Source organism: Carassius auratus, chromosome 5 (genome assembly GCF_003368295.1).
Source record: "Carassius auratus strain Wakin chromosome 5, ASM336829v1, whole genome shotgun sequence".
NCBI classification, from domain to species: Eukaryota; Metazoa; Chordata; class Actinopteri; order Cypriniformes; family Cyprinidae; genus Carassius; species Carassius auratus.
The window spans coordinates 20,280,981-20,295,551 of NC_039247.1; the positions used below are offsets into that span (position 1 = coordinate 20,280,981).

The window sequence follows — 14,571 nt, forward strand, 5'->3', positions numbered from 1 at the left end:
AGGTTGCTCAGTTCTAAATTGCAAAATCCAACGCCTTACACATTGTAGTGGGCTAATCTTTGATCAGTATGAATGAATCGAGGTGATTGGTAATTACCTATTGCATCTTCAGTTAGTTGTCCAGCTGATTCAATTTGACACACTTATGTCTCTGTTTTGTGCCTTGATCTCCTTAAATGTTTGTTAACCTGTTGTAATCTTTAGCACGGAAGATAGTCCAGCCAGGACTGAAAGGTTTGCTTTTTTGTATGTATTTATGTGTGTATGTGCACAGTCACTTGTTTGTTTGTGCACTTTAGCTTTTTTGTCACCTGTAAATCTTCAGGAATAAACTTTTATTCAAAGGACCTTGAACTTTGCATTTCGTTTGGTATGCTGATTTTTTTTGCATTGGCTTTCTGTGTTAATATACTTTTTTTTTTTTTACCTTTTATTTTGAATTAAACCTGGCATCGTGCTGTTGTAAGGTTATATATATATATATATATATATATATATATATATATATATATATATATATATATATATATATATATATATATATATATATTAGGGCTGGTAATTTTAACATGTTAATTATATTAATTATGGAGAAAAATTTGAGCCTCATATTTACATCACATAGTTAAGAAATATCATAATGCATAATGCATTATCACACTTGTATAAATGTGATACTCGTCTTATACAACAGTTCATTAAGCAGTCAATATTGTGTTATTTTAGACACAATGTTGTCTGCTTTGTTCAATTTTGCCAACCACAAGTTAAAGACAAATCAGAACTAGTCCTCCCCGAGCGACTCACAGCTGCATTTTATTTTTTAAATCCACGTTTTGTCCTTGTGTGTGTATATGTATAGGGTATTTCGTGGCTGATTTGTCACATGTTTTTTTTATGAGTTTCAAACATCAAAATTTCAAGACTGGCTATATGGCTAAAGCTATTCATCTTGTGAACACAGTGAAGCCAGACTGATACACAACTGAAAGGTTCACCCATGTTAGAACATGATCTAAAACGAATATTACACGCCACCTAGTGAGCATAAAATGCATTTCTTACCAAAAAAAGATAAAATGGAACGATTTTTACTTTAAAGAAAAAATATTTTGTTCACTGAAAAAAAAAAGGAATCAAGAAACAACTTTAAACATTTATAGAGTCTCCAAATGTTGAAGTGATAAATCACATACAACATATTTTTAATAAAAAACAACAACAACATTTAAAATGACAGGAACAAGGATATAATGCAACTTATTCAAATAATTTCACATATATCTTATTTTAATTAGAAAATCTTATCGAGACTATTGTTTTCTGATATCAATCATAATGGAGTAAAGGGTGTGTGGCAGGAAAAATTTATATGGCTCTAGGTTGATCTTTCATAATTTATAATTTCTCTCATAATTCATATCAGGCACAGATAAGACAATAGAACTTAATCATGGTAATGCATTATTCAACTTTTGAAATGAATGAAAACAAGGTTGTGAGGGATAAAAGTGCGGTGTTTGAATTTTACTATATAACAACTTGGGAATTGTTCAGCTGATTTTCAGATAATGGTTTTTCCTAAAAACTTTCAGAAGACAAAAAAAAAAAAAACAATAAAAACAGTTTTAAAAGTTTTGAATTATGAATGTGCCAACGTATGACTGGAAGTCTATCCCTCACAGTCTTATTTCCATCTGTTTTAAATTCAGTATGATGTCTAACCTAAGGCCCTGTTGACAGTTAAAGTCAATCCCACAATTGTGACCAGTGGGATAATGTGTTTATTGAAATTAAATTATTTCTGCAGTCATTAAAATTCTTATATATCTCAGCCTAGTTGTTAACACATTTTAAACTCTATTTAATCGCACTTCACACAGATGTTTCTGGCTAAAATATGAGTGCTCTGTCCATGATAGTGCTTTCTTAAATGAAAGAGACATCTTGCCTGAATCAGGAGATAAATATGCACAAATCAAGCATTGTTTACAAGCTAAAACAGTCCAAAACACTTCAAAACAAATATGTTGGTGGACTTTGATGTGAGAGACAATTGATGATGGGCTTTTTCACTTAACGAAGCTTTATTACGTATGGACTTTTATTTTGACCAGAAGTGACAGTTTAAAGTTAAATTGCATTCAAGATGGATTTGTTTCCTACAAAACAAAGCTTTTCACTTCATAAAGTGTTAATTGATGGACTTGAGTTGTGAGAATTACTTGTGGATTATTGTGATGTTTTTACAGACTCATTCTGACGGCACCCATTTACTGCAGAGGACCTACTGGTAAGAAAGTGATGTTCATCTTTGTTCATTGATTCCAACCTGATTGTTTCCAGGTTTGGTCTTTATCCTCTGTGTGAAAAAATGTAAAGAAAATATCTGAGATGATGAGAAAAGTCTGTTCATTAGAATAGCTCAACTACCAGACAAAAATCAACGAGGCTACAAATGCATGAATCCAAAGAGCAAACTAAGGAAGATTCTGAATCAGAAATATAAAACAGATGCATCAAAGAAAAAGAAAAGCCATACTCTAAGTGACTCAACACCAGCATGCAAATCAAAATGCCACGATAAAGCAAGAATTGTTTAGCAGATTTGTGGCTCTTGTGTTATAGTACAAGCATCCTATGCATTACTTAAGGGACCAACCGATTATATACATTTTCTATTACATTTTCACATGCAAAATAATGTAAACTATATTTAGTATTTTGTTTTTCTGAAATATTTGGGATTTTTAAAACAGGTGTTTCTTGAATTTAGGATTTACTGGTAAATTAAGCATGTTATAACATTTAGCGGATAAATATCTAACTATAATATCTATAAATTTGACACCCTTATAATTTTTTCCTGTGCCAAGGTTTTTTTTTTTTTACATCAGTGTAGGGATGTTTGAACTTTTATTTTGAAATAAGGGCAATACTGACCGGAAACACAAGAGTACAGCTACATACCGTTGGTTTATTTACAAATTGGGAGTGTTTTTAAGGTGAAGACTAAAGCTGTCGCTTACACCAGAGACACGGCTGAATAATTTTAACAAAGGCAAGTTTTAGCGAAGGTCGGTATTTATTTATTTTATTTTTTTGCGAAAAGACAGCACATGTAGTCGCGACATCAGCAGTGTTGACATACGATTGCGAAACTCCTGAGAAATTCACAACTAAGTCTAACAGTACAAAGGTAAATAAGCTAACGATACATACATTTACATAACATGCGAAATGCATTTTCCATACTTGTTCCTGCGCGTTGTATATGCAAAATAACTGAATATGTATGTAGTAATAACGATATGTTTTGCCTTAATGAATGAACGCAGGCGGCATGCAGTGTGTGAAGGTGCCCATCAGTGTGAGAGTGGAGATCAATCTGCTGCTGCTGGCAGTCACTGCTTTAGCGCTCCTCACCAGACTGTGTGGCATTCACTTTCCTAGAGCTGTAGTGTAAGTATTCGTTTGATTATCATATGTAGACATTATTATTATTATTATTTTTTTTTTGAATTATAAAGAAATGCACATATGAATATATTATGTCTGCATACCACTACAGGTTTGATGAAGTTTATTATGGACAGTTTTTGTCTCTGTACATGAAGCAAGTGTTTTTCATTGATGAGAGTGGGCCACCTTTTGGCCACATGGTACTAGCTTTAGGAGGTGAGAAGATTTTTTTTATTCATTGTTTAAAAAAAAAAAATTATAAATGAAATTATATTTATGTATATTTACTTATGGATAATATTTTTCTGTGTAGCATATTTAGGAGGATTTGATGGCAACTTTGTCTGGAATAGAATTGGAGCAGGTGATCATCTCACACATGCTGGGTTTATGTTGGGTTGACAAAGACTGTTCATGTACGGGGGGGAAATATATATGATTTCAATTTTTAAAGTTCAAAATGTTTGTCTCTGTGTTATTAGCATTTTTAGAATTAAATAATATAATTAAATGGTTTTAAATCTTGTCGCCCCTTGGTAGTTTGCGAAGGTTGAGAATCACTCACACAGACTATTTCGCCACAGTCTCTCAGGCTGTTCTGACTGTATTTATTTTTATTTTTATTTTTTTTAAGATCAGAATCATGGTTCTAAAAATTACTGCTTTGAAGTTTGCAATGTCCTAGCAACCAGTCAGAATGCCTTAGTGACCCATAAACATTGTCTACATTGCATCAAGATACATGACACACTTATATTACTTTCCTTTTAGTTTACATAAAACATGCGTTAGTAATTGCATTAGTCTTATTGATTTTTACTTGGGTCCATTGTAGAGTACACCAGTAATGTTCCTGTTTGGAGTCTTCGGGTAATACCGGCCCTCGCTGGCTCCTTTTGTATACCACTTGCTTATCTTCTGGTGGTGGAGCTTGGATATTCCCATTTCTCAGCATTGGGGGCCTGTCTGCTCCTCCTCATAGGTAAGTACTTACAGTGGGGGAAAATATTTATTTGATCCCCTTCTGATTTCGTAAGTTTGCCCGCTTGCAAAGAAATGAAGGTTCTGTAATTTTTATGGTAGCTTTATTTTAATGGAAAGACAGAAAATCAACGAAAAATCCAGAAAAAAAAAATTATATAAAGGTTAGAAATGTATTTGCTTTTCAAGTGAGTGAAATAAGTATTTGGTCCCCTATCAACCAGCAAGTGTTCTGGATCTGACGGATTGGTAATGTGCCCATGTGGAACAGATTAGTCTTGAAGTTACTCTTAGTATCCGCTTGTTAGGTAAATAAAAGACACCTTTCCACACAATCTGTAGCTTCCATTCCAACCTCTCCCACCACATGAGCAAGACTAAAGAGCTGTCAAAAGATGTCAGAGACAAGATTGTGCACAAGGCTTGAATGGGCTACAGGACCATCAGCCAGAAGCTTGGTGAGAAGACAGCTGTTGGTGAGATTATTCAGAAATGGAAGATAAACAAAACAATCCTCAATCGGCCTTGGTCTGGAGCTCTGTGCAAGATCCCTCTCGGGGTAAGGATGATCGTGTGAAAGGTGAGGCATCTGCCCCAAACTACACGGGAGGAGCTTGTTCATGATCTTAAGGCAGCTGGGACCACAGTCACCAAGAAAAACATTGATAACTACGCCACAATGGACTGAAATCATGCAGCACCAGCAAGGTCCCCTGCTCGAGAAGGCACATGTAAAGGCCAAAGAACATTGAAATGATTCAGAGGAGACTTGGGAGAAAGTGCTGTGGTCCGATGAGACCAATATTGAGCTCTTTGGCATTAACTTGACTTGCTGTGTCTGAAGGGAGACAGGATGCTAAGGGTACAGGTTGACTTCACCACATTGAGGGGAAAATGAACAGGGCCATGTACTGTAAAATCTTCCCTCAGCCAGATCACTGAAGATGGGTCTTCCAGCATGGCAATGACCAGAAACATACTGCCAAGACATTAAAGAAGCGGCTCAACAAGAAGCACATCAAGGTCATGGAGTGGTCTAGCCAGTCCTCAATCCTATAGAAAATCTGTGGAGGGAGCTGAAACTTTGAGTTGCCAAACGACAGCCAAGAAACCTTAAGGATTTAGAGAGGATCTGTAAAGAGGAGTGGATCAAAATCCCTCCTGAGATGTGTGCAAACCTGGTGACCAACTACAAGAAACGTCTTGCCTCTGTGCTTACCAACAATGGTTTCTGCACCAAGTACTAAGTCATGTTTTGCTTGGGGATCAAATACTTATTTAACTCACACTGAAATAGAAATCAAATTTGAACCGTTATGTATTTTTTTTTTTTCTGGATTTTTTGGGTTGGTATTCTGTCTCCATATGTTAAAATAGACCTAGAATAAAAATTACAGACCCTTCATTTCTTTGTAAGTGGGGAAACTTACAAAATCAGGAGGGGATCAAATAAAAAAAATCTTCACTGTAGCATATCGTTTTCAAGTCATTGCCTGATGGTGGTTTTTCCTGACCGTTACTGTCAGTTAAATACTTTTCGTTTCATTTTTACAGAAAACTCCTTGATTGTGCAATCACGCTTTATGTTGCTGGAGTCCGTTTTAATCTTTTTCCTGCTGTTAGCAGTATTGTCTTACCTTCACTTCCACAAAGCGAGCAAGTAAGAATTTTTTGGCTAATAACCGTTTTATCAGATTAAAATCTGCATTGTCTAGTCAACCTTCTGTGACTGTAATGATATTTGCCCAATTGCATGGCTGTGTATGTGTAATGCACTTTCTCTTCTTTCAGTTCATCCTTTAGGTGGTTTTGGCTCGTGATCTGTGGGGTCAGTTGTGCATGTGGAATTGGGTATGTACGATCATAAAAATAACTATTTTTGGCATTTGGAATTCCCTTCAGAATGTGTAAAAATCTAGTTTCACTTGCTCTGCAAATGAAATTGAAGTAGTTCCAAGTAGTTAGGTTTGTCTTATTTTACAGGGTAAAATACATGGGTATCTTCACGTACTTTTTACTGCTAGGCCTGACAGCTGTACACACCTGGCAACTTATTGGAGATCGAACCTTAAGCCATGTGAGTAGCAGTTAAGAAAATATCCATTGGTTTTACAGAGCTTTACAGTGATCTTGTGATCTGTGTGAACAGGGCAAAGTAGTGGTCCAGGTACTGGGTCGCTTCCTGGCTCTTGTGGTGTTGCCTGTCATCATGTACATTGGATTTTTCTACGTCCATCTTACCCTGCTGTATCGCAGTGGACCACATGACCAGATGATGAGCAGTGCTTTTCAAGCAAGTCTAGAGGTATTAAAAAGTTTAGAGTTGGTGGGATCCTTTAATGTTTAATGCTCACCAAGACTGTCACTTTGAATAACTTCAAGCATCCTTGCCGAATAAAAGTTAAAATTACTGACCCAAAATTTTGAATGGTGTAGTGTGCATAAAGAATTAAAACAGATTTTGTGGAATACACACACAGTGTAATCATCACCTATCTAAGCGGTCAACATCTCCTATATTTTTCCCGTTTCTCCTATAAAGGGTGGTCTAGCGCGGATCACTCAGGGGCAGCCCTTGGATGTCGCGTTCGGCTCGCAGGTCACTCTTCGCACTGTGTCCAGTAAACCTGTTCCATGTTGGCTTCACTCCCACAAGGTTAACTATCCAATCAGGTGAGACGTTGGGACTCTGTCTCAAAGCTGTGGGTTCCAGGTGACGTAATCCTAAACAACCACATTTTCATGCTGATCTTTAATAATGATTTATGCTTAAAGATATGAAAATGGCCGTGGCAGCTCCCACCAGCAGCAGGTGACCTGCTATCCTTTCAAAGATGTCAACAACTGGTGGATTATTAAAGACCCTGGGCGGTATGTACATTTGAAAGAATAGATCACCAAAAAATTAAAGAAAATGGCTGAACATTCACTGACTCTCAGGGCAGGGAAATTAAGCAGTAGGTCACTTGCTCACCAGTAGTCCCTCAGCAGTGAATGGGTGCCGACAGAATCGGAGTACTTCAGCTGATAAAAACATCACCAGTCCACTAGGTAACATCTTTTAAAGTGACACACTGTGTGTTTATAAGAAAGCCATCAAGACATTTTACCTTTAAAGGGGGGGTGAAATGCTCGTTTTCACTCAATCTCCTGTTAATCTTGAGTACCTATAGAGTAGTACTGCATCCTTCATAACTCCAAAAAGTCTTTAGTTTTATTATATTCATAAGAGAAATATAGTCTGTACCGATTTTTTCCGGAAAAACACGAGCGTCTGTAGGCGTGACGTGTGGGCGGAGCTAAATAATCACGAGAGCCAGTAGGCTTTTGCGCTGATAGCGTTTGGAAGCTTGAGGACAAAACCAACCAAAAACAAACCATTGCTAACAGTCAGATTCAGCGTATATTTATGATCCAGAGGCTGAAATTTAACAAGAGCAGCAGCAACAACAGCGGCTCTATGTGGTATGTACTGAAACTGTATATATATTTGCTTAGCGGTTTTGGAAAATTATTATTTTCCACTTTGTCGTTTTTTTTGTTTGTTTTTTTTCAAGCTGTACATGTGGAAAGTGCAGTTTGATGACAACATCGCATGTTGTTTACTTGATGTGCTTACGGGCTGATAGCTAAGTTAACAACAAAGAGATATTTGAAGCAGTTTTACTCATGCAGTTTGATGACGACATCGCATGTTGTTTACTTGATGTGCTTACGCGCCGATAGCTAAGTTAACAACACAGAGATATTTGAAGCTTACTCACCGCATGCGGTTCCAACACACGATCGTGACCCTTTTTCGTTGGGACTGCATTATCCTTAAGAAATAAACGATGTGCAAATCCGTCGTCAAACTGGGCCTTGTTTGTAAAACAAGCATCTTCGAAATGCAGGGGAACAAACACAAACACTTACACAACTCCGTTGATGCTCTGTAAAAATAAACTCCATCCACTGGTCCCTTAATGCTGTTTCTCTTTAGGTAATCTGTGCAGGGTTGTCTTGCCCTGGCAACCAAAAACACACTCCTTTTGTGACATTTCGCGACGCTCTCGCTCTGATCAGTGAAGTCTGTTGTGCTCTCAGTGCTGTGCTATACGGGAGCGCGCGCTCTTCCGGCAGACGCGCCCTCAGGACCCATATAAGGAAATTCCGCTCCATCTAACGTCACACAGAGCCATACTCGAAAAAAACTTTCCGAAACTTGTGACAAACCGGAAGTAGTATTTTTGGAACAGAAATACTCCTTCAATCATACAACTTAATTTTTGAAACTTTGTCCATGTTTAGCATGGGAATCCAACTCTTTAACAGTGTAAAAAACTCAGTATGCATGAAATAGCATTTCACCCCCCCTTTAAACTGTCGCATCAGGCTGAAGAAACAGTCCATAATCCATAATAACGCTCCTCCGGGGAACAACTCCATCCCTTGTTGTCCTCTCAATCCACCGGCTTATTGATAAAATCCTGACTTTTTCATTTTTTTTGCCGGAAACATTGTTTTCAAATTAAAAACGTCTGATGAATTTATGGTGAAGATGCAGCTTTTCGCATTACTTGATGGACTGGAGTTAATTGTGAATTATTGATGTTTTCATCAGCTGTTTGGACTCTCATTCAGACAGCACCCATTCACTGCAGAGGATCAAGTGATGTAATGCTAAATTTTTACCAATAAGAAACAAACCCTACTCTATATTTTGTATGGCCTGAGAGCAAGTAATTTATCAGCTAATAAAATTTTTGGGGAGAACTATCCATTTTATAATTATAGCATTACTAAAAATATTTTTGTGAAGTCATATGACCCATATGTCGACTGCAGCTAAACATTTTACGTGTTTTGTATTGTAATTAATTTCCAACCCCAGACACAGTCTCGTGGTCAGCAGCCCACCCAGACTTGTCAGACATGGCGATATTATTCAGCTGCTTCATGGAATGACCTCTCGCTACCTAAACACGTAATTAATTCCACCAACATCAGATTTGTTAGTTACATTTCATAGTAATTTTTTTTTTTTTTACATTTAATATAAATTATTATACATTTTGTTCAATTATTCAGATTTTCATTGTGAATTAATAATAATGTTTTTAATATTCTTCATAATCTATTTAATAGAATAGTAGCAATTACCTGGCTATGCTTTGTTTTCAAGGCATGATGTTGCAGCCCCCATGAGTCCTCATTCACAGGAAGTGTCTGGCTACATTGACTTTAATGTGTCTATGCCGGCTCAGAATCTATGGAGAGTGGTAAGATCTGAGACCCGTAGGTTTATAATACATGTTCACATTTACTCTATTTAAAATATATTTAATGATGGTTTCTTTTCATTGCACTGTAGGACATAGTGAACAGGGAGTCTGATAGAGAGATCTGGAAGACGATTTTATCAGAGGTGCAATTAGTCCATGTGAACACTTCAGCTGTTTTAAAGGTTTGTATAGTAGTACAATTTGTACAGAAAAACATAGCCTTAAATATACAGTTTTAGAAAAAATTTGTAAACTCTATTAAATTTGAGTTGGGTGTATGTAGAAATAAATGGACAAAGTCACATACTTTTATGACAGAACTTTCGATGACAGAATTGAAATTTTTGGGTGGAGTATCTCTTTAAGAAAGTGATTTATAGCTCTTTTGTAATGTCTTGCAGCTCAGTGGAGTGTCTCTGCCAGAGTGGGGTTTCAAACAGCTGGAGGTGGTTGGGGATAAGATTTATAAAGGTTACCAGCAGAGCAGCATGTGGAATGTGGAGGAGCACCGCTATGGCCGAAGTATGAGAAATAACATCTCTAGATGTTTTCATATTGCTTATGTCTTCTTCATTTGATTAAACACACATCTGTACAGGTCAGGAACAGAAGGAAAGGGAGTTGGAGCTGAAATCACCTACACACAGTGACATCAAGAGAAACCTTACTTTTATGGCCAAATTTCTTGAGCTGCAGGTGACTATTAAATATTAATCATGATCTTAAAGGGATAATTTACCCAAATATGAAAATTTTCTCATGATTTACTCACCCTCAAGCCATCCTAGGTGTATATGACATTATTCTTTCAGATGAATAAAATTGTTGTTATCTTAAATAATGTCCAGGGCAGGCTAATTCATGCTTTATAATGGGAGTCCTAGCTTCCATTAACTGTCGCGGTCACGAGAGAGTGTCGTCCAGAGGATGATGTAGGACGTAGGCGTATCATGAGCACCGTTGAGAATATGCTAGTCTCGCGAGAAACAAGTTTTTTTTACAGCAAAGGTAAACGTCCCTGGTTACTATCGGAGATGTTTCCTTTCGAGATTACACGAGACATTGCGGAGGTTTCTCTGCTATGGGAACAATATTCAGTCCCGCTATGAGAGAGGCTACAAACAGCCTGAAACAGTTACAAACTCGGCAAGATAGAACACACACATAATTCCCATGACCAATAGCGATGCTTGCAGGCGGGCTCTCAGCTGATAAGGAGAGATATGCCAATGAGTGTCTAAAACCCAGGTGTACTAAATTTGCATATCTGGCCGGTGATAACATAGGCTGTGCTGAGAACAGGGCAAAAGCAAACAACAGTATTGAGAGGGGGGCGGCACCGAAATAACTGTGTTAAAGGGCTAGTTCACCAAAACATGAACATTTTATGTTTATCTGCTTACCCCCAGGGCATCCAATATGTAGGTGACTTTGTTTCTTCAGTAGAACACACACAGATATTTTTAACTCAAACCGTTGCAGTCTGTCAGTCTTATGATTGATGTGGATTGATGCCTCCTATATTTCAAATGGACCATTGACACTCTATCTACAATCTCAATTAGGAGTGTCAATGGTCCACTTGAGAGATAGGTGACGGTGATGCACTTATAAAAGTCTGCGATCCGCCATAAAGCTAGAGATGAAGTTTTATGAAATTGTAAATATGGATATTTTTCTCACACAAATGCATCGCTTCACTTCAGATAGCCATTATTAACCCCACGTAACAGTGTGGAGCACTTTTATGATGGATGGGTGAATTTTTTTTGACTTAATTTCCTAAAAACTCCCCTCAAGATTAATCAAAAACTTTTTGTAAAGGTCAGATTTGATAGTTAAATGTTTGTATGTTAATGAATTCCAATAATTTTTGTTAATGGGGCACGCATGCACACTTAGTATATTCCTTGCCTATGAATTACAGCTTTGCAAATTACGTATCTAGGAATGGTGTGGAATTCTTTGGACTCAGTTTTTCGGTTTGGCATGAATGCATAAAAGACTAATAGGTTATATGCCTAACATTAAATGAATAAATTAACTTCTGAAAACGACCAGCTGCTGGTGCTTGGAGGCATTGCATTTTTCTGGAGTGACACTTTATTTGCTATGATTTGAAATACTCAGTAACTTGTTATGAGTATCTTATTTTGAAGAATATTACTGAATATAAAATTGTAGTAACCAGCAATATTAACTTCTCCATTCATTGTTGTGTTGTACAAATATGATGGTTAGTCGTCTTAGTGTTTGTCCTGCCCCTCCTCCACTGTGATTGGACAGCTGTGTAAAAGGACAGTAACAATCTCTGCATTTCGCTGAAGTTAAGAGTAAAAAACTGAAACGTTTGTCTAAAAGAATACAGAATGTTTGAATGTTTTATTTACCATTTACGTGTGATGGGAGCAGGTTTAAATTTCGAATGACTTTCTGAACTATTTTTACTCAAACATGAGTTCTGCTTGTGTTTCATGAATGAGGCTCATTTAATGTATGTTTGAGTAACAGTGGAAGATGCTGACTGTGAAGAATGAAGAGTCCGAACACAAATATAGTTCATCACCTCTTGAATGGATAACAATGGACACCAACATTGCATACTGGCTTCATCCTTCAAGTAATGTATGTCAGCATCATTCTGTTGGTTTTTGTTTTATATCTTTATCTTTTATATCTGTATTTGACAATGATAATGCGACTAATTTAATCTTTTCTATTTTTAATACAGGCACAAATTCAACTGATAGGAAATATTGTTAATTGGACCATTGCAAACCTTTCACTGGTTGTTTACTGTCTTATGTTTCTAACCTACTTACTAAGACGACGGAGAAAAGTTGAAGACATTCCTCAAGGTATGTGTCTAGAGGTTCTGTGAGAAATAATAGCAGAGATGTTGGCTTTACCATCACGATTCATTAACTGTTCCTTTCCTGTTTTTTCTTCTCTCTTAGACTCTTGGGAACAGCTGGTTTTGGCTGGTGTTGTTTGCTTAGGAGGCTGGGCAGTGAATTACCTGCCATTCTTCCTAATGGAGAAGACTCTGTTTCTGTATCACTATCTTCCAGCGCTCACCTTCAAGATCTTGCAGATACCTATAGTTGTAGAGCACATGTACATCCATGTATTGAAGTAAGAGTTTTAATTTCTCTCTGAAATTAGTCCGTGTGTGTCAATTTGTAAGATTTGTAATGGTTTTGAAAGAAGTGTCTTATGCTCACCAAGGCTGCTTTTTTTAAAACAGTGCAAACAGAAATAATTAATAACTATTTTGTATTTTAATATACTGTACTGTATTAATAATAAAAAAAAGTATCATATATGAACGGTGTGTTTATCATTGTATCACTCCAGTGTAAATCTAGTCTCTGTGCTCATATTTGTATTTTATGCTCTTTTCTCAGATCCCCAGCTCAAAGGAAAGCATTTGGTGGTGTTATTCTGGCAGTCCTTTGTTCAGTATATGTGTCCTACCACAACTTGAGTCCTCTGACCTACGGACAGCCAGCATTATCATCAGATGAACTTGCTGCACTGCGCTGGAGAGAGAGTTGGGATATTCTCCTCCGAAAACGAACATGAGCTTCAAGAAGTTCACAATGATGTGAATGCTAAAGCCAAGGCATCTGGCAGTGCTGTTGGCTCCTCAGAGAGCTGTGAAAAATGTGAGAAACTCTACAAGGAAAACTCATGCTGCTCAATCTCAAAACTCTAAACCAAATTAGTGTTTCATTTATCATGCTTTTATGTTTACATATTATTCTGTTCACATGGCAATTTTATTGCATTGTTTTAGGGACTTGTTAAACTAATAAGATAGGTTGCATTTATTTGAATTTGTTTTTATTTAACCCTTGCACAACACTTAAAAAATGAAACTTGAAAATATGGAATAAACTTTTTTTTATATCCTCAAACTTTGTATTAGCCTATTCATAGCAGCCATTATTTACATGAATAAAACAAGATAGAATAGATAAGCATGCAAGTGTTGAGTGGAGTGAGCACAGTTGTTCTTTTAAGACGTAGTGTTCCTTCTCTTTGAAGGTTTTTAATACCTTGGCTTAGATTGTTGTCCATAAATATCTCCCTGTCATTCAGAGTTGAGAGAAGCGAGGCTTTTTAGCTGACTCTGCCAGTGGTCATGCCACTGCTGCAGCTGTCTTTCCTGAGCATCACACTCTTGCTGGGCTTTGAACAGCTCCCCCTGAACCCTCTGACCATAATGCTGGTGGAAGAAGACAGTCACACAAGCAGAACGATTTCAAAAATTCTATTTCATTCTCTTATCAGGTAGGTTTAGACAAGAGCATCTTAAATAGCCAACTCATTCGAAATGAACTTACCTCATGCATGGCATCTCGCTCATCTATGGTCTTAAGATGCCCTAGTGCGGTTTTAGCAGTTGTGATGGTGGCTGTTTCCTGACATTGTTTGTGAAATGAGCTGTCATCAGTGTATCCGAAATAACAAATGCCTGACCATGTTCTAAAAATAATTTAACCTTCATAATAACAGTAAAAAAGAGGTGCTTAAAAGACATTTCTGTTTCCACACCTGCTGCCTTTCTGCATCAGAGTATTGCTCTTGTCTTGCAGCAGGAGGTCAGTTTGTTTCTGGCAGATGAGTGTAGTAATTGCTTTCTTTTGTTCAGCATCTGCTTTTCCAAAAGACGTTCAGGTTTGAGTCAGTAAATCAATGATTATCAATGCAATAAATATATACACTAGTATAATAATATTATATATATATACACTTGTTTTAACAAATACTTTCATCTGATTATCTGATTAATCTGATTACCTATTGCCTATATTTATATTGCTTATAATAGATCAACACTGATCATGAGCCTATCAAA

General features: G+C 36.9%; 1 protein-coding gene across 1 annotated transcript; it reads left to right on the forward strand.

Annotated features, from left to right (window-relative positions):
* The first annotated feature begins 2,937 nt into the window (after positions 1 to 2,937).
* LOC113080327 (protein-O-mannosyltransferase 1) lies at positions 2,938 to 13,945 on the forward strand. The gene is made up of 20 exons (XM_026252500.1): positions 2,938 to 3,199; positions 3,339 to 3,462; positions 3,572 to 3,678; positions 3,776 to 3,826; positions 4,298 to 4,444; positions 5,998 to 6,103; positions 6,235 to 6,294; positions 6,427 to 6,520; positions 6,593 to 6,748; positions 6,986 to 7,116; positions 7,219 to 7,314; positions 9,317 to 9,409; positions 9,608 to 9,704; positions 9,797 to 9,889; positions 10,109 to 10,229; positions 10,306 to 10,403; positions 12,219 to 12,332; positions 12,439 to 12,565; positions 12,665 to 12,842; positions 13,115 to 13,945. Exons 2-20 carry the CDS (start codon positions 3,344 to 3,346, stop codon positions 13,290 to 13,292), a joined length of 2,166 nt encoding a protein of 721 aa, XP_026108285.1. The 5' UTR covers positions 2,938 to 3,199; positions 3,339 to 3,343; the 3' UTR covers positions 13,293 to 13,945.
* The last annotated feature ends 626 nt before the right edge of the window (positions 13,946 to 14,571 follow it).